This window comes from Brachyistius frenatus, unplaced genomic scaffold, assembly GCF_029030835.1.
Source record: "Brachyistius frenatus isolate BFR_SWC_R1_liver_20210118 unplaced genomic scaffold, ASM2903083v1 Contig_248, whole genome shotgun sequence".
Classification (NCBI taxonomy): Eukaryota; Metazoa; Chordata; class Actinopteri; family Embiotocidae; genus Brachyistius; species Brachyistius frenatus.
Window position 1 is genome coordinate 492,362 of NW_027210847.1, and position 18,873 is coordinate 511,234.

At 40.4% G+C, this 18,873-nt stretch overlaps 1 protein-coding gene across 16 annotated transcripts in view; it reads right to left on the minus strand.

Annotated features, from left to right (window-relative positions):
- The window catches only part of LOC138634094 (calcium/calmodulin-dependent protein kinase type II delta 1 chain), a 42,630-nt gene extending 23,960 nt beyond the window's left edge, over nucleotides 1-18,670 (minus strand). For 8 of the 16 annotated variants that reach the window (XM_069720730.1, XM_069720726.1, XM_069720731.1 and 5 more), the window contains exons 1-5: nucleotides 18,612-18,670; nucleotides 11,602-11,667; nucleotides 8,148-8,220; nucleotides 3,154-3,256; nucleotides 1,522-1,605 (exon numbers count right to left, since the gene is read on the minus strand). In XM_069720730.1, the coding sequence (XP_069576831.1) occupies nucleotides 1,522-1,605; nucleotides 3,154-3,256; nucleotides 8,148-8,174 (214 nt within the window). In that variant the 5' untranslated portion in view covers nucleotides 8,175-8,220; nucleotides 11,602-11,667; nucleotides 18,612-18,670. Of the gene's footprint in view, nucleotides 1-1,521; nucleotides 1,606-3,153; nucleotides 3,257-8,147; nucleotides 8,221-11,601; nucleotides 11,668-18,611 lie in introns of those variants that run through there. The other 8 variants (XM_069720724.1, XM_069720722.1, XM_069720720.1 and 5 more) reach the window with 1 other exon arrangement.
- Between the last annotated feature and the right edge of the window lie 203 nt (nucleotides 18,671-18,873).

Below are 18,873 nucleotides of genomic sequence, written 5' to 3' on the forward strand. Positions count from 1 at the left end.
TAATTCAAGAGCTTGGAGCCCTCTGTACTTGTCTGTGGTAGACAAACCAATGAGGCGCGCGCACACATACAGACTCGCGCTCACCCAGCTGAAACGACTGCATGAAATGGTGGTAAGCTAATAGCAGTGTTTGGTTATTGTCAATGTCTATTTTATCAGCACTCATTGCTTGCATTTCATTTACTCAGGCTAAATAATCTTCACAGCGCCACGGACAGCAGCCTGTGTAAGCTTCATACAGCTCTCCAATAAACAAATGTTTTTGCGAATGAGTTAAAAAAAAAATTGTTTTCAGATGACAGTTTGTTGACGCGTAAGGGATTTTAAACTTGCCGTTTAACCATTCGCTCACAGTGACTTTTGGCCACAGAAATCTCATGAGTTCATCCTTGAGTCCAAGTGAATGTCTTTGCCAAATCCGAGGAGATTCTATCAAGGTGTTCCTGAGATAACACATTCATTATAATCGATGGATGGGACAAACGCCAGGTCACAGTGGCCTCGACCTTTGACACTCAACATCTCATCAATGCATCCTTTCAGTCGCAGTGAACATTTGTGCTGAGTTTGAAAAGATTCCTTTGAGGCAGTCATGAGAATGGGATGGGCAGATGGGATGAGGTCACACTATTCAATTCAATTGTATTTATATAGCACCGGAACAAAAGTAATCTCAATGCACTTAAAATAGTAACGTCCTGATAACCGAAGGCATTCCCAAAATATCCCGTTTACAATATGGCATGAACTTGAGTTTACTTTTGACCACCAAAATCTAATCAGTTAATCGTTAGGACTGAGAGAACGTTTGAGGAAACTCCTAAAAGTGTTCCCGAGATATCACATTCGTAAGAATGAGACGGACGAGGAACCTTCATACATAATGGCTACGACTGTGGCCAGAGCAGTGACAAAAAATAAATTAATTAAGAAGTGACAAGAATTTGGATAATCTGAAAAGTTTAAATAAAGTAATATTCCCGACCAAATTTGTATTATTATGTGCTCATTACCTAAAAACTAACTATATACATATGCCAAACACCAGATGTTTAAAACAAATGGCATGTTGGAACCATTGCTGTTTTAAGTTTATGCATCCAGTCATTCATTCAATGTATTCAATGTATCAAATCAATCTTTGTAACAAATACTGAATGTTTTATTGCACTACATTTATGCGACAGCTTCAATTACTGGTTACGCTGCAGTTAAAGATCATTAATAACCAAATTACGATATTTGAAATTAACCGACCCGACAGTGTATGAAGCAGTGAGAATTAGCCCATTTTACCAGTCGGACCATTAATGATACTTCCACATTAATAAATCCATAGTTATAATCCAAGAATATAATAGTAGTGTCAGTCCATTGGCTGGCGAGGCTTCCGATTGACTGTTTCAAGCCATGATGTTTGTGTGCAACTAATAATAAAGCAGCTACTCTGTGAAGCTCCTCTCTAGTCTTTTTTTTTTTTTTTTTTCTTCTGAAAAGTGACAGGTTAGCAGAAGATCTTACCACAGGCCCACATGTCCACTGGCTTGCCATAAGGATCTTTCCTCAGCACCTCTGGAGAAAGGTACCCCGGTGTTCCAGCAAAACCTAAAGCACACACACAGAAACATTAAACGTGGGCACCTCCTATATGTAGATGTCTATTAAAAGCTTGTTAGGCCTGTGTCCTAAAAGGCAAACATTTCACAGTAGCTAAGGATCAGTGTCCAGTAAAGTTGAGTAAGTTTATGAGCCGAGGTTAACAAGCTCCAAAAAAGAAAACACCCCCTGCGGGAGTGTAGTTTGGCTCATGACCAGTAACCTGCAGCCAACTTTTAAAACAAGTTCAAATTACCAGCAGACCCTGTGAGCAATTAGACCTCGTACAACTAGTCGTAAAGTCTGAAGACAAAGTGAACTGGTTCCAGATGGAGCCTGGTGCTGGGGGAATAGACTAATTATTTCTCAGTTCTACAAGGAATAGCGACACAGAACTGGGCCTGATATCCATCCAAACCACACTTGAGATAAGAGCCGAGAGCAGTGGCACACCTAGTCCCTTTAGGTGGGTAGACGGGGCTCCCATGACAGAATGGCATAGTTTTGGATAGATTTAGATGTTTAAAGAAATTCAAAACCAGGACAAAAATGTGGTCAATCTATTTCAATTTATTTCATAAGCTCAGTCTTCAGATGCTTTCCTGGGGACAACAGAGAGAGGAACGGCACACATTTTATACTGTCTTGTAAAAGAAGATTTCCAAAATTTGATTTGTGCATCGGCAAAATGCCGTAAAGGACGAAAGGAGGAAAATAACGAAACATGAGGTAACGAAACAATTGTAAAGAATTAAAGGAGATTTGATACCAATTTAAACTGTCGTTAATGCACATGCACCGACGAATCAAAACATTAACCGATTTCATAAATCATCTGTCAAGACCATTGCCACTTTAATAGGAGCCAAATTCTTTTGGCCATACGACTGGGTCAGAGAACCTCTGAGTCAACAGCAGTTGTTGGGTTCTCCCAGTGAGCAGTGCTGAGTGCCTAGTCACTGTGGTCCGAGGAGGGACAAGCCAGCATACGGTGTCGGGATATGAGCTAAAAACAAGGCCGAGCCTCGCTGACTCCAATATGCCACTTGCAGGACTTAAAAAATTGTCTGCTCATGTCTTGGTGCCAGATCAAACAAGGCACCTTCAGAAATGATGTAGAGTCCACGCAAATCCCCGTTGGGAAGGGGTCATCGTAATGTTTTGTATCAGCGGCACACATACAATGCAAACTTGATTCTTTCTGAAGTTTCTTCCTATTAAAAGGGAGTTTTTTTTTCTTTCCACTGTCGCTATATGTTTGCTCGTATCGGAATCACATTTATGGATTTCTTTCTATAATGTTGCAGTGTTACTTTCAATAGCTCCTTACTCTGTAAAGAATTTGTGCTATGATTTGGCGACGTGTAAATAAAATAAAATTGAACTGAAAATCAGATCTGGATTTAGAGAAGTTTTACACCTCAACAGTGTCAAGCCAACACGTGTATCACGTCATTAATATATTTCAGAAAAATGCATATTTGAAGCAATTGAGAAAATAAACTACTACAGAATTAAAAAAAAAAAAAAAAAAACGAGGAAGTCAAGCGTACTCACCGAACCATGCCTGTTGCTCTCCCTGCACTTCAATGGCCAGGCCAAAATCTGCCAGTTTAACGGCTGCGCCCTTCAACTTGCTGGCTAGAAGCAAATTCTCCGGCTTGAAGTGAAAGACATAGAAAAACTTTCAGTATCTGGCACTAACATAGTGTCATCAGTTTAAAATTAAAATAAACATGACTGAGGTAAAGTGTTTTGGTTAATGGCACCTCAAAGGCTCGTAAAGCTACAGCAAGGGTTATTGCAAAGCACAGTGACATTAAGGAGTGATGCCATAGTGTGTTTGAGCATTCAGCAGTTCAGCTGAGGCCTCAAAGGTCAAACAGATAAAAGGTCTACTGCAGGAAGGCATGTCAGAGTCCAGCCTCTACACACACAACGTCACAGCAGACTCCTATTGAGCCTGATTCCATTCGGGTTCAGTCAGGGGCCATGGCAGACCTCAGCATGGTAGGACAATATGCTGGAGAGCCGCAGTAAAATTAACAGTGGGAGCCCGGCTGGCGGAGAAGGACTTGGTGAGAGAGGCGGACGGTGACTCACGCCAAAAACCCAGAAAATGCTCAGAGAGGATGAATGATTTATTTTCGGACATTTTTAAGCAGTTTCTTTGAAGGAGACAAACAGGAACTGAAATTAGTCAAAATGACTGAGCTGTCATATAAAAAGGGGGAGGGGCTGCTGTTGATCTATAGGAAAGCTGCTTTTATTCTGCAAGAATTACACGCAATTACTTGGTAGCAGCGTGGCAAATCGTGAACAGGAGACAAGGTGTTGGGGCAAGTGCTGGAACAAGTCTGATCTGCAGCAGCTCCAACACACAACCTATAGGACTCAACCAATCTAGAGCCAGATTCCATGGGGCACTTTAAAAGAGTTTGCAGAGTCCTCAGCAGAGGCTGTCAGAAGGCTTTGGCTCTTCGGTGCATATCCTCATTATGGTTTTTTAACAACATCATGTTATACAATACCTAACTGTAGCAACTACAGAACGATTTCATTTTTATTGGTTCTTTCTAACACTCAGCCTTTGTTTAAGGTTTGGGAAAGGACATGGCTTTGGTTAGATATTTAAGTCTAAAGAGCCTTTAACCACATAAGACACGCTTACTTTATTACCATTTGGCAAAAGCCATGCGCTTTCCCTAACCTTAGCCTCACATAGTGAACCGCCATCTACTTTGCCCGCTTTCCACCACAACCACCCCCCTGTGAAACATAATGTGCCACATTCTGAATGGAAAAAAACAAAACATTATCTGGCTTTGACAACACTGTCCTCAACATTCCTGCATTTCTTACAAGTAACAATCGATAAACACATTTTGGGGGGAAATTGAGTTCCAGAATGAACAGCTCTTCATGCATTATGCATGCCTTTACTTTTCTATGCTCTCAAGTCCAAAAGGCATCAGTCATGTCATTCACGGAAATCATTCATATTTCAAGGTTATGTGAGCAGTTAGAGGACCGTGTGTAAATTGTGAGTCGTGCAAGTTCAGGAGGGCATGCTGTGGGCAGCGAGTCAGGAGGGGAGGAGGGGGGACAGGAAGGCAAACATGGGAAGAGAAAAGAGGGAGGAGCTGGTGTTGATGCATTTTTCAGTATCATGCAGTCATTGCAAACGCTCCCTGCAGACAGCCCACCGCTTTCCAATTCTCCCAATCCCAGACATGAAACATTAACATGTAAACAAGTGGGAAGGTAAAAAGGAAGAAAAAAAAAGACAAAGGAAAGAGGGTCGCACAGGTTTTGAGTTTGATCATGTCAGTGTACCCTGATGCTTAACGCTGGGGGTAGGTCAATGTCCAAGTATCCATGTGTATGCAGCTGATAAATTATACAGACAATCTTACTGGTTCATTTCTAACCTCATATACTGGGTGCAGTGCTTCTTCTCAATTCTGCTTTATAGCTTCAAACACTCTTGTTTAGATAATCTGGCACCGACGGGTCGTTTATAAGCCGTTTATCATCTAATGCTCTTCTTTCTCACGCTTACTTGTTGTAACAATGTCATTATCCCAAAATTTCACCATTGGAGTTAAGAGGTACAACGTACCATTATTTCAGGTATGCTCCAAGAAGCACAATTTTCAAACATTTTGTGAGTGTTATGTGACTCAGTGAGATCGTCTACAATTATGTAGAATTATGCCGGGTATGAAACACTCGCAGGTGAAACACTAGTCCAAAAATGTTAAAACTTTGTTAGAAAATATTTTAAAAAATTATAATGTCAGATGTACAAAACTGAATAAATCCTAAAATGAGAGGTTAATTACATCTACCATCGTACATTTTGATTCCGTAATGAAAACTGGTGTGCTGATTCACATGTACATAGGTCTCCTAATGCTGGGACTTGCTGCTGTTAGAATAGAACATGATTTCTCATCTCCTGAAACTCGATTGAGCTAAAAAAAAATAATAAACTGGTGGCCACAACATAAACATGAAACATTTTGATTATTTGGAAAATGTTTGTTAAGCAATGCTGAAGATATGATAAAAAGAAAAGTTGTAAAGGGAACAAGAATGAGACTTTTTTTTTTTTTTTCCCCATGTGGGCTGCTCCTGCATTTTAGTTTATATAATATCAAAACTGATAGAATGAGGGCCAAAACTATGACAACAAAACCCTACCTGTAATAAAATGGAAGTGTACTTTAAAACATATGTCTGAATGACTGTTCCACATTGGTTGCATCCCTAAAAGTTTTGTTTATAAGCTTTATAATTTGCTTTATGTTTATTTATGCGATAGTGCCATGCGGATTGAAGGCACTTTAACGCCTGTGGATGCATCACTGCTTTTTTTTTTTTTTCTTTTCTTTTACGAATCCCTAAACCATAAAAGCATTCTAACAGCTGTCAATTACAACCTAGTGTAGCTTCCGGGCCTGCATGCAAAGTTGTGCCATACACATGTTAACACAGTCTACCCTGCAGGGTGATAAATACAACTACACAGAAAACAAACAGTGATAGCAATAAGCAAGATGTGGTCAGGCTCACTGACTGATACGCTGTCACATCAGCATATTGTTCACGGACACAAATACACGTCTTTCTGCATTTGTGTAACAACTGAAGTTCATATCAGGTTGATCAGGATTTATGCTCCCTTCCTTGCTGCTGGTGTGTAATGGCTCTAATTGGATTCTGTCTAATACAGTGAGCCATCGAGTAAATCTAATTACTGGCCTGCTAAAGCAGTCTCTGGATTCTGCGTCAGTCTGGTGGACTCCGACTGCTACTGACAAATGCTGACGGGTGGATAATGAAAAAATCTCCCAGAGGTGTTCAACTGGTTTGAGTTGTGGAGACTTGGAAGTGACTGAAAAATGTGAACACTCAAACCGCTCAAGGGGTCCTCGAAACCCGTCATCATTTATCTACCCATTCATTTACATGTTTACCTGTAACGTGTTTTTTTTTTTATATATGGTTCAGAAGCCTCTTCATCAATAACGTAAATGTGAATGGAAAAAGAGACCCGGGGTAACAAGATTGGGGGGGAACCAACAAATCGGCTTTCTTTTTGGGCAGACTGTTTTCATTATTTGTTGAAGTGATGATTTTCTCAATTAGCCCAATAATTATAGTTTATCAAAGGTTGAAATTGTTACAAATACCTATCACATTTTCAAAAGTTTGAGGTGTCTTGTTTCATCCAACCAACAATTCTAAATTCATGAGAAAAACTAGCATGTGTCTGGCATGTTTGCTCGCAATATTGAAGTTTAAAGAGAATTTCTCAGCTTAAATTCTTAATTCAATTTATAGTTTTTTCTTCCGTAAAAGCTATGATTCCAGCATGCGATACATCTACGTGTCTAGACTTTCCACATAAAGTGTAGCACTTTATCAGAACTCTGTAAAACCATGTAACTTTATACAGTTATGTATCGTTTTCCAGAGTGCCTGTAGGTGCGTTTGTGTTTCGGACTCCCTGCACTACCCAAGCCCATTTTCTGGAGAATTGAAATCAAGAGAATACACACAACATGGCTGCTTTTCATAGTGCATCTGCTCTGCAGCTTGCTTATTTGTTTTGGTTGTATTTGTTTGTCTTTGTGTTTCTGCAGTGATCCTTGGCAGCTGCCTGGCAACAGCCAATCAGAGCGAAGAGAGAGAGCAGTCAACGAATGCAAAATGCAAGCTTATTTTTGCTGCAGGTAAACCCGACCTCAGACACACCCGGTTCATTTGATTGGCAAATTAGAGATTTGGGAGCAAACCACAGTGAGAAAAAGCGACATTAGAGATGGGGGGGAGGGGGTGGGGGGTGGGGAGAGACCACTGGGGACGTAATGGACAAACTCCAAACATATTCAATCATGATGAGCTGCTTAAAGGCACTCAAATAGTCAGTTTAAATAGGCCATTTAGACTGACTATTTACCTTAAATAGCACAAAAAATAATAATAATAATAATTATGATCGAGTTAAAAGAAGTTTCTATCAAAGCTGACCACTTCATTACTAAAATGATAGTGAAGGCGAGACTTTGATTGGAGAAAAAGAACAACAGCGGGAAGAATAAACATAAGATATGCTTTATAAAAGGAAATGACCAATAGCTCACACAATTATGCAAATAATTTGTTTGCCAGTTTTGTTTTAGAAGTGAGTTTTGTTTTTGTTTTTTTTGGATTTGGCGATATTTATTCTCCCTCAATTTCTTATATTTCAAGGCATCCTTCATCCCACATAAAACTACACCCAAATACTACTATGTATGGTTAGCAGGGGGACATTTTAAGGGAAAATAGCATTATTAACTGTGGAAAAACAGATTCCCCAATTTAAAAAAAAAATTTTTTTAAAAAGGAAGATTTCCTGCTATGAAATAACATTAAATGACCTGAAGGGTAGGAAAAGCTATTTTACGTAGCAACACGTACAGCAGACAGTCAGAGTGCAAGTCCACAAGACAAATAGGTCAAAAGTGTTTTTTTTAGTCTTCATATGCGTGTCTACTTACCTTGAGGTCACGGTGGACCACGCCCATCTGGTGGCAGTGGAGCACAGCTTCTAGGATCTGCTGAATGCAATGACTGCATGCAAACACCAGGGGGCCATGGGTTAGTGACAAGCAACTCACTATCTGTGGCTGTGAGCTCGCTTTGACACTCGGGAAGCTGCTAGCCGTGTTAGTGGGAAAGCAGCACCGCAATGTGGCAACCAACAGGCCCACAGGCAATAATTAGGGGCAATTTGGTAATATGGCCAATTTACTCAAAAGCATTTTTTTGGGGTGGGTTTGTTCTTTTACAGTCACACACTGCTTAGTGTGACAGACACGCACACAATATACTGCAGCTGTAATTTCATCATCGCCCTCTACTCACACACACGGCCATTCTCTGCCCGAGTCTCAAAACATAAGTGGTGTTAGATCCTGGCCAACGGGAGGCAGGACGCTGGGAGAGTGAAAAGTGAGGCAGAAGAGTTGAATTGAAGGAAGGTGTGGTTTGAATATATTATTCATTCACATTTTGCGCAAGTTAATCCTGTCAAAAGTGTGCTGTTCTGCAGCACAGTGTTTTTTACAAACTGGATTTCATTGAAACTGAAATTTCTTTACAAATCTGATGCCATCAACAACACCTACAGAGACTTATTTGACTTGACTGATCATGGACTACTAGAGAACATTTTTTTACTTGAACTGTTCCAACCCGATGTAAATCATCGACAGAGTACAAAAAAGGAGAAAAAATAAAAATAATTCAGAATTATTATTATTTATTTTTTTAATTAATAAAAATTATAATGGAATTATATAACATTTGAAACATTGGTTGGAAACGTTCAAACAAATATTTCCCTCATATAGCCATTAGTATTACAAATTATTGGGGTTTGATGAATTCAAAACAGGTGTAATAGAGGATTCCAATCCAGACCTTGACTGGAGGCACCTGACCATTTTAATTATCTGACCATATCTGATTTGAAAGCAGCGTTTTTATATCAAACTTTAGAAATAGGTAAGTGTCATAATGTGGAATATAACTTCATACACATTTAAAAGATCTGAAACCACAGGACGTCCGCCCTCCTCTGCCCTCTTCTCTCTCTCAGGTCTCAGCATCTCAGTGGCTGTGTCAGAGCATGGTGTTGGACAGATGCTACATGCACTTTGTGCCCTGGCATACGGGGGAGGCAGGCCATGATGAGCTTTAAGAGCCCCCCCCCACCCTGGCAAATACATGGCCTACCACCTCCTCTCCAGCCAACCTGCCCACAGTGCCCTGCAGCAGGTGGATCGCTCCTGTCATTGGGCGATGTGTGAGGGTGACTGGTGGAGGAGGGGGTGTGGTTTTGGGGGAGGCGGCACACGGTGGAAGGTTAATTGGTCGACTGATCAGGCAGCGGAGGAGCGAGGCGAGGTGCCGCAGGTGGGCAGGCCTGTGTCTTTTTACTGTGGGTCGTCACTTACTAACCTTTAGGTCCCTGTGCACTATGCCATTTACGTGGCAATGATTTACACTTTCTAGAATCTGTTGTATGCAGTGACTGTGGAGGAGAGAGACCAGGCCAGAAGCAAAAAGGAGAGGAAGAGGGAGAACAGGTAAATTTATGAAAACAAAGGACCAAGAACAGGCAGACAGAACACACCAACACATGAAGTAACACTTGATTGACGAAGGAAAAGTCTTGAAGAAAAAGTTCAGCCTTCTCGGAAATACAGTTATTTTTTCTTTCTTCTCCAGTTATCAGTCTCCTGTCTCTGTGTCTCTGTGTCTGGAGACACAATGTGGTTAACTTAGCTTAGCATGAAGACTGGAAGCATAGGGAAACAGTTAGCCTGGCTCTGCCCAAAGTAAAAAAAAATAAATAAATAAATACACCTACATCTAAAATGTCCTCATATACAGAACATTTATTTGTTGAACTCGTGACATGAACTGAAATGTGAAAAATATATTTGTGGTTTTAGTGAGAGTTGCATGATGGAACTATTTCTTGGCAAAAACAGCATATCCCATCTGCTCAGCCCTCTCTGGGTAGGACGGCAGCAACAGTTGGTGAACACATATTTTTGTTGTTGCACACGATGGAACCAAACCCCGCTACCTCACTGTGATAAGGCCACTACACCCGGCTGATTTTGTCAATTCATAGTTCCAACACACGACTCCACCTAAAACCACATATCATCATTTTCACATTTCTATTCATGTACCAGTCTAACAAACACAAGCGTTTTAAGGGTGCTGGCAATTTCAAAATGTGGACAGACTCCGACTGGCTGTACGCCCCTGCTTCCAGTCTTTACATTGAGGTAGGCTAACCACATGCATACTGAAAGGAGCAGTGTATAGGATTTAGTAGCATCTAGCAGTGAGGTTGCAGATTGCTACCAACTGGTCACCCCTCGCCTCACCCTCCCCATCAAAAGCATGTAGGGCAGTCTACAGTGGCCACAAAACCTGCGAAAAACACAAAAGGCCCACTCTACAGGCATCATTTGGTTTGTCCCTGTTGGGCTACTGTAGAAATGGTGCAACGTGGCAGGCTTCCATTGAAGAGGATCTGCTGCTTATGTAGATATGAACGGCTCATTTCAAGTGAATAAAAACACAGCGATTCTTAGTTTAAGTTGGTTATGCACAAATGAAAACAAAATTCGGAATATTATCTTCCATTTCTGCCAACTACCCCTTAAATCCTACACACTGGTCCATTAACACAGATATGAGATCAGTACTGGTTTTCACGTGAGTCTTGCAAAGAAAGTCAACTGTTCCTTCAAGTTGATCACCAAATAGAGAAAAAAAATATGAAGGACACGTGCATGGTCTTTTCATGTAAAACATTTCAGTTGTCACCTTAAAAATACATTTGAACAAATCAACAAAATCCACAACAAAAAAAATAATCCAGGTCCCAAAAATGTAACACTGCTTTGTTTATTGATTGATTGAACAAAGCCTAATCTGTCAAGAAGGTCAAACTTTATCTTACATGAACCTGTGATTGAAGAGCTTTGAGATGAAGCTGGTTCCCTTACAAACACGAGACCGGAGTACTTGTTAAATGCAACAGAAAGGATTATTTTTGGAGCGATTCTTATTGAACTGAAGAGAAGCTGAAAGTGAGACGGGTGGGTCCATAATCAAAGGATATACTCAAAACAAGAAACGTGCAAGGAGGGATTTAAGGCATAAAAGGCACAGAAAAGGCAGAGCAACAGTGAACATTTGTTCTGCTCTGCTGTATCCACTGCAGACTGAAAACCTGTAGTAGACAGTATATGTAGGTTTTGCCAACATTCACATTAAGGAGTTGGCAATTTGCTGTGGTGGTTATGTGCTTTTATATGCCTTTAGTGCCAAAGGAGACCCACTTACATTATACTTATAGAGTAAATGCGGAATAAATATGTATGCATCATGTGATCTAGGCACCCTGACAGAGTTCTCACTGACCTGGCATCGGCTTCACTGTAGTACTCCCTGGCAACAATGTCCTCAAACAGCTCACCACCGGTGACTCTGGGGTGGAAAGAGATGAGGAGAAAAAGTGTGAGAAAGAGAAAACTGGAAAGAAAATCTGGAGAAGAAGTAAAGTGTAAAATCAGATGTTTATTCCCCTGTCTGAAGAGGAAACGAAGGCTCGATAATTTTGCACAATCTCATCTAAGAGTTTTTTTTTTTTCTTTTCAGATCAACTGGGACAAAAGAGCGATGTTTACCTTTTGTGCTTAAACAGTGAAATTACTACAATTACATATTTCAGCAGACACGCTCATAAACCACATGCATATTGTTTGTTCAGCTGGAAGGAATTACTGTGTCTTTCCGTGATTCAAAACCAGAAAGCTTTTCCAAGTAACACAGATGGGAATATCTATGATAGAATAGAGCTGCAGTATTAACTGAGCACTAGACATCATGATGCAATTGAGCCTTTGGACCTCAAAGAAGAACAAGTTCATGTACAGCAGATCTCAATCCAGGAGGAAACTAGAGCACACAGCTATTTCCTTCATTACTTTTTATCATCAAATATGAAGAGGCTAACACTAAAGGGACACTCCACCCACTTTAAAAATAGAGATCAATTTACCCATCATGAGTACTCAGCCTGTAAAAACGGCTATTTTATATCTTCTGGAGCAGAGAAAACAGCCTTGATGGTGCCATAGTGATGTCATCGGGGTAATTTAAATGTGGGCTTGGAGACGATCAATGTGTGCAAAAGGCCTTTGCCTAACCCTAACCCTAACTGGCAGCATGTTATTGGAAACGTGATTATTTGTCAGACAGGGAGGGTTTAATGAACAATCACTATCAACTTGCATTATGGGAAGTGTAGGATCCAATCTTTTTTCTTCATGCATACTACGCAGAACTTATGGGTCAGAATATCGCGACCCCATCAGAAGAATACTCAAGACTTCACTTCAGCTTAGATGAAAGATAAATTCTAAAAACAGTCAACCCCACTCGGACATAAAAGGAAGAAAACTATTTATATCAATCACACCCCAACTCCTATGCTGCAAAACGTCTTTGAGCTAAACAAGCTTGCAGACATCTTGAGTTGCCCGATGATGCCAACGTGTGAAATATATAAATACGGAAATCTTTGTTATTATTAACTTTCCTCCCACATGATATGAACATAGCACTTGTGGGAAACACTGTTCATTTAAGGCTGCTGAAAAAAAACACAAATACATAAGAATCTTTTTTTAATTTTTTTTTAAAGTTTCTCCCCTCTTTTGAACATATGAAGCAACCCAACCAACACACTGTTGAAAAACACAGTCTTCCAAGGCTACCGATGCTGAGGTACATATGTCAATAGGAGGTTGATTTGTGGTTTGAATGAGGTTTTGTCTTTTATAAAAAAGAACCTCTCTCTCTACAAGAGTGTGTGATTTTAGGGCAAACTAGGCCTTGAGGGGATTTAGTATTGATTGTCCATCAAGTTAAATGACTTTAAAAAGAAAAGAAAAGAAAAGAAAAGAAAAGAAAAGAAAAGAAAAGAAAAGAAAAGAAAAGAAAAGAAAAGAAAAGAAAAGAAAAGAAAAGAAAAGAAAAGAAAAGAAAAGAAAAGAAAAGAAAAGAAAAGAAAAGAGAAAAGCTCACTATACAACTGTTTTCACAAGCTGAGGTGGACTACCTGTGACAAATAAGATGATGGTCATGGATGAAATTAGTTTAGTTGCCCTTTAAAAGTGCTGAAAGACATCTGAAGTGGGCCAGTGGGACATTCTCCTCAGAACGGTAAGAATTATTTGAAGGATATTTTAAGGTGAAACCTTTTCCGTGACCTGTGGAAAACATAACGACTTTTAAGTCTCCTGATCTTTCCAGATTAAAGTTTCATACAACTTCACACGTCTCTGGCGTCGACATGAATTCTTTTGGTTAAATGGTCTCCAGAGTAGATATACTTGGTATGCATTGAGCAGAAATGTAAAACTTTCGGTATGGCGACCTTCTAGGACTCGGCTTACTCCTCTGATGTCTTGTTTTTCCACTTCACTCAAAAATAAATTGCTTTTGCGCGATTAAGCGCACGGTCAGTTTTTCTACACAGCAGCGGTTCTGTCATGTCATGATTCTAAGCAGGTTTTTCTATTCAGAACCTCAAAATAGGTCAAACATACCCTCTGTTGTTGTTGTTGTTGTTTTTTTTTTATTGCACCTAGTAAAATGAAATGCAGTGTTTAAATACATTTGCCTCCATTTCCTTTCTGGATGTCAGATCAGAGTGTAAACAGCGGCTGATGATACACAGGAGAGAAGAAGAATGGAGAAGGGGAAGAGGAGGAGGGAGAGCAGCGGAGATTCAAAGGAAGGAAGGACGATTAAATAGAGTGTCGGAGGAAGCCCTGGATATTAGGTTTACAAAGAGGAGAGGATATCAACTGATTTCACAACAAAGTGGAAAATCTGATGCTAGATTAGAGAGGAAGTGTCTAAAGAAGTCAATAAAGAGCCTGTTTACATATGCCTTATGGGGGATTCACTGCTGGGATACAATAAATAGACCTATGCTGGATTATTCATCTTAAAACCACTTTTCCAACGCAGGTGCTGAATGTAACCCCTCAGTTTGGCATCGTCGCTATAGCGACACCATATGAAACTGCCGAGTCATCTTCACAACAATGTGAGCACGCGCACACACAAAAATCAACTTTCTTTAAAGTAATAATGTCTAATTATGAATAGCAGGTTTGATGTCCCATGTCGTACACGCAGTGATTGTGACAATTCTCTCTGGCCAATCAGTGGTCAGAAGTGTTTTCACCTTTCAGTATTAGCTCAGCTCACTTGGAACTTCGAGGGGGATGAAACCAAAAACAGTACCAGGCAGCAGGTACTATCCAAAAGTTTTGCCCGATGGAAAACCCCCACAAAAAAAAAAAAGAAGCCAGTACCGGCAGTATATATATTGGCCCTTTACGTGGCCCCTATAATCAGTTACTTTCTAACAGGTTGTTTTATCTGTTTGCAGCTTCTGGAAACTGGCCTGCTACATATTTCGAGAGAGAAAACAAAAGTATCAGTGGGATTTGACTTGTTCTTCTTTAGATGTAATGTCTAATGTAACCGGTACGTGTTAGAGCCCGAATCTGATCCCATGTAATGCTTACAACCTACAAAACAACCGTTGCTCTGGAGTGGCATGCACAACTAGGGACATCAGTGGGGAAGTACAAATAAGACTGCAGTGCTGCAGCTGCAGGTCATTCCATTGAATCAATGAGTTCCTGTTTGATAATGGCCATCTTGTATGTTGTTGTAAGCCAAAAACAGTCACGTGGAGATAGATAGATAGATAGATAGATAGATAGATAGATAGATAGATAGATAGATAGATAGATAGATAGATAGATAGATAGATAGATAGATAGATAGATAGATAGATAGATAGATAGATAGATAGATAGATAGATAGATAGATAGATAGATAGATAGATAGATAGATAGATAGATAGATCTAGATTGTAAATCAAATACAGACATTTAACTTAAAAATCAACAACTTTACAAGCGTGCAATAAATAACCACAGCAGCAAGCAGCCAGCTGATGTCACTTCTAACATCCTCCATGCTTTGTTTGTTTGCATTCTGTGGCTTGGACAACGAGAAGGGTCCAGCTGTAGCCGGAGCTTATTAACCTGAAAAGTCCTGAGTTTTTTTTTTTTATTAGCAGTGAGGGTTTTTCCACACGTCCATCTGGTTTTGTAACTTCGACCAACAAGACTTCCGACGTCATAATTACACCTATCTCCGAAATCTATAAATGAGAGAAAGTTTGTTTCATATTTATGCCATATAAACTCCCAAGCCTCGTTCCAGGAAACGAGACAAAAAGCTAATTTTACGCCTAATAAGAGCAGACTGAAATTCAGGAGGAAACGAAGCATCAAGCTCATGATGACTGAGCACACTAACAAAATGTTTTGTATTTTGAGAGCGAATTGCTCCACAATATGAATACCCTTTGATTGCATATTTTATTTACATGGTTACTTGTTGTATAGTTGCAATATTTCACTCGAGTGGTGTGCTCCAACGTCATTATACGGCAGGACAGCGATGCGGTCCGTAAACATCACTGAAGCACCCCCTCCCGTGTGATAGCGCCGAAGTAACCACCAAACCATTTAGTACAAAAACTGTCTGCTGTTGACATGCACGTTTTTCGGCTTGTTTGTTTGTTGCCTGAGATAAAAATGTAACATTTCCACAGGAATTAACAAAATGTATTTTGCAAACTAAGAAACAGTTCAGCACATGGCTCGCAAGAAGGATGCCATTTGGCATCTCTCGTGATTCTCAAATTTATGTATTTCGTCGCGCAACGTTATGTTTGACAGATTGAACAGTAATGATGGTAGCAGCCAATGTAATAAGCCACTCTCGCTTTATAAGCTATTGCTACGAGATAAGGTTCGCCTCTGTGAACATTCTGTTTTGAGCATTACTACAACTAATGCGGATGTTACAAATCGCAAACAATAACGGGGTCACTTCAGGATGTTCACCGTTTCATACAAAGTTATCAGCTGAAACTCTCCCTTTATGTCATTTGTGACGTATGAACATCGGCTTTTGGTCATCTTTAACTCAATCCCTGATCATCGGACTCTAATTCAATATATCTCCATGCACACTTTGTGTTTATTTAAAAAAAAAGAAGTTTTTATTCACAAGTCTCAGTGGATCTGTTGCTGCGTCCGCTGCAGCCATTCCACATGTTGTTGTATTTTCCAGTATCTCCAGTACATAAGAATGTACAGTACCTTCTGTACCTGCGCTCCTCAATAAAAAAAATAAAAAAAAAGTGCTACGGACCGATCCTGACACACAGGCCGAGCACAGAACCCTGACGAGGATGGAGGGGACCAATTGCCTTCTTGAGTAAATATTCCAAGTTTCATCGCTTGATCAAAATCAGCACCTGAGTTACACGTGCTTTTGTGACCGCTGTTATGCCGTTTGCGATTTCACCATAAACAAGAGCAGAGAGTGCACATCAAGTCGAAAACAGGAAACCAAGTGAGTTTCCTTTGATATTTGTGGGGCTGTGCAGCGTGACTTCGTTTCACAGGATCAGGCTGTCAGCAGTTCAGTCCAGTTGTGATGTTTCGAGGCGTCTGAGGGAAAAACATTTAGCACTAAAAAGCCTGAACAGTGGTGGGACAGCACTTTGATTTCTCCAACATGACAATGTGCCTGCACAGAACGTGTTCGAATCCCATGAGTTTCTGGGCTCGGACAACACAGCTGTTACTCCCGACCCCCCTCCTTTCTCCCCGCCGACTCAGCTGATTTGGCTCAGTGGGACTTCTTTCTGTTTCCCAAAAATTTGACCCAAAATTTGATTAGCTCTCTCTGCTCAAGTTTCAGGTCCCTGGTGAAATCAAAAGATGGATGTGCACACACCGCTGCTCATGAGAACTTGTTTGACTCACATGTTGTTATTGATCAAGAGATATAACTTGGGAATTCAGACTCACGAATGTAGCAGCTTCCTGTTGCTCTGTGAACCTCTCGGTGACGAGCGCTGTTCGCGCCGAAAATCTGGGAAGCGTTTGATCACAGCTCATATATAACATCAAGGATCCTACTGTCATGGTTTTAGAATTCTGGCATCAATTTGGAACTCAGGCATCTGTTTTTGTGACACACAGTCCATCTTGCTTAATTCACTTGCTCTCTTGCTTAAAATACACTAAATAAAACCAAAACATTCTGAAGCGTCAGTTCTGGTGACGTCCGCTGCTGTCAATGTACTGAATTATGAGGGTCTCCAAAATGTTCGTATGATCAGGTTTGATGCTACAGATCCCGGCTGACGTGTGAGGACGAGCGTACGCCTCTTTCGGGACCCGTTTTGTGCGTACGCAACAGTTAGATGAGATCTGTGCGCTGCGGCATGAGGAAAACATGAAGTTTAATTTCAGTCCGACTTATTCAAAACCTTCTACTTCTGTGTATGAAAGGTGCAATAAATGTCCTGTTATAATATGGTTGAATTTTCTATATTGATCTTGATGAGCTGAATGATACATGTTAGATATTTAATATTGTACACCATTTTCATATTTCCTATGTGTAAAGTTCAGCTTTAATTCCAATCAAATCTGCTGTAATCTTTGATAAGGTAAAAGGCACACTTATTACACTTTTATAAACACATGATGTTTGAATCCTGTGGTCACAAACGGAATCTCAGACAGCAGCAGCATAACATGAAATATCAACTCAAGATTTGGCAGGTAATGAAACCCAGTTTAGCCTGAAATCATTTGTGTATTCAGCGTGATATTTTGTGAGAACATACTGGATTTCTGACTCGATCATTCGGTTCTAATGAACAGACAACTCGGAGACACAGAGGCAGCAGATGGCTTTTGAACAGATATGGATGAATAAAGTCATCTACCTGCCATCTGTGTTCACCATCATTGCTTCTCATTTACAGGGCTCCATCGTCTGCACATAATACAATACAACGTGTTTGTCTCAGTGTGTGTGTGTGTGTGTGTGTGTGTGTGTGTGTGTGTGTGTGTGTGTGTGTGTGTGTGTGTGTGTGTGTGTGTGTGTGTGTGTGTGTGTGTGTGTGTGTGTGTGTGTGTGTGTGTGTGAGAGAATGAAACGGTGTGGCACAGTAATATATGTGATGTTTGTGAGTGGTGAACGTGGTGAGGGTGTGTGATGACTGAACACACCGCCAGGCAGATGGAGGAGGCAAACAAGCCACATCCAATCTCTCATGATGTTTCAGTAACAGGACATCTGATTGGCAGCCATCATGTTTCTACCGTTCCTAAGTGTGATGTGTGTGTGTGTGTGTGTGTGTGAGAGAGAGAGTGTTCTGCACATGTTTAACCATGTGGATTTCATCACTGTGTGCATGTGAAAGGTGCATTAATGTGAAGTGAAAAGAGAAAAGTCCAGCGCTTACAAGTCAAAGACCAGATAGTGGAATCCTTCCTCTGATATGCTGTCGTGGAGCCGGACTGTGAAGGAGGGACGAGGCATGGTAGGGAAAGAGGGAAAAAAAAAAAACAGAAATCACATTATTCGGTTTTGTTAAATACATCACTGCAGCAGCTCGTAACTTCATTTATCCACAAACTGAACACCCAGTGAGCTGTTGTCGTCTCAGCTTTGGTTTAGAGTTTTAGATATCATCACTGGTGGGTATTGTTTTCTTTGGGTAAAGT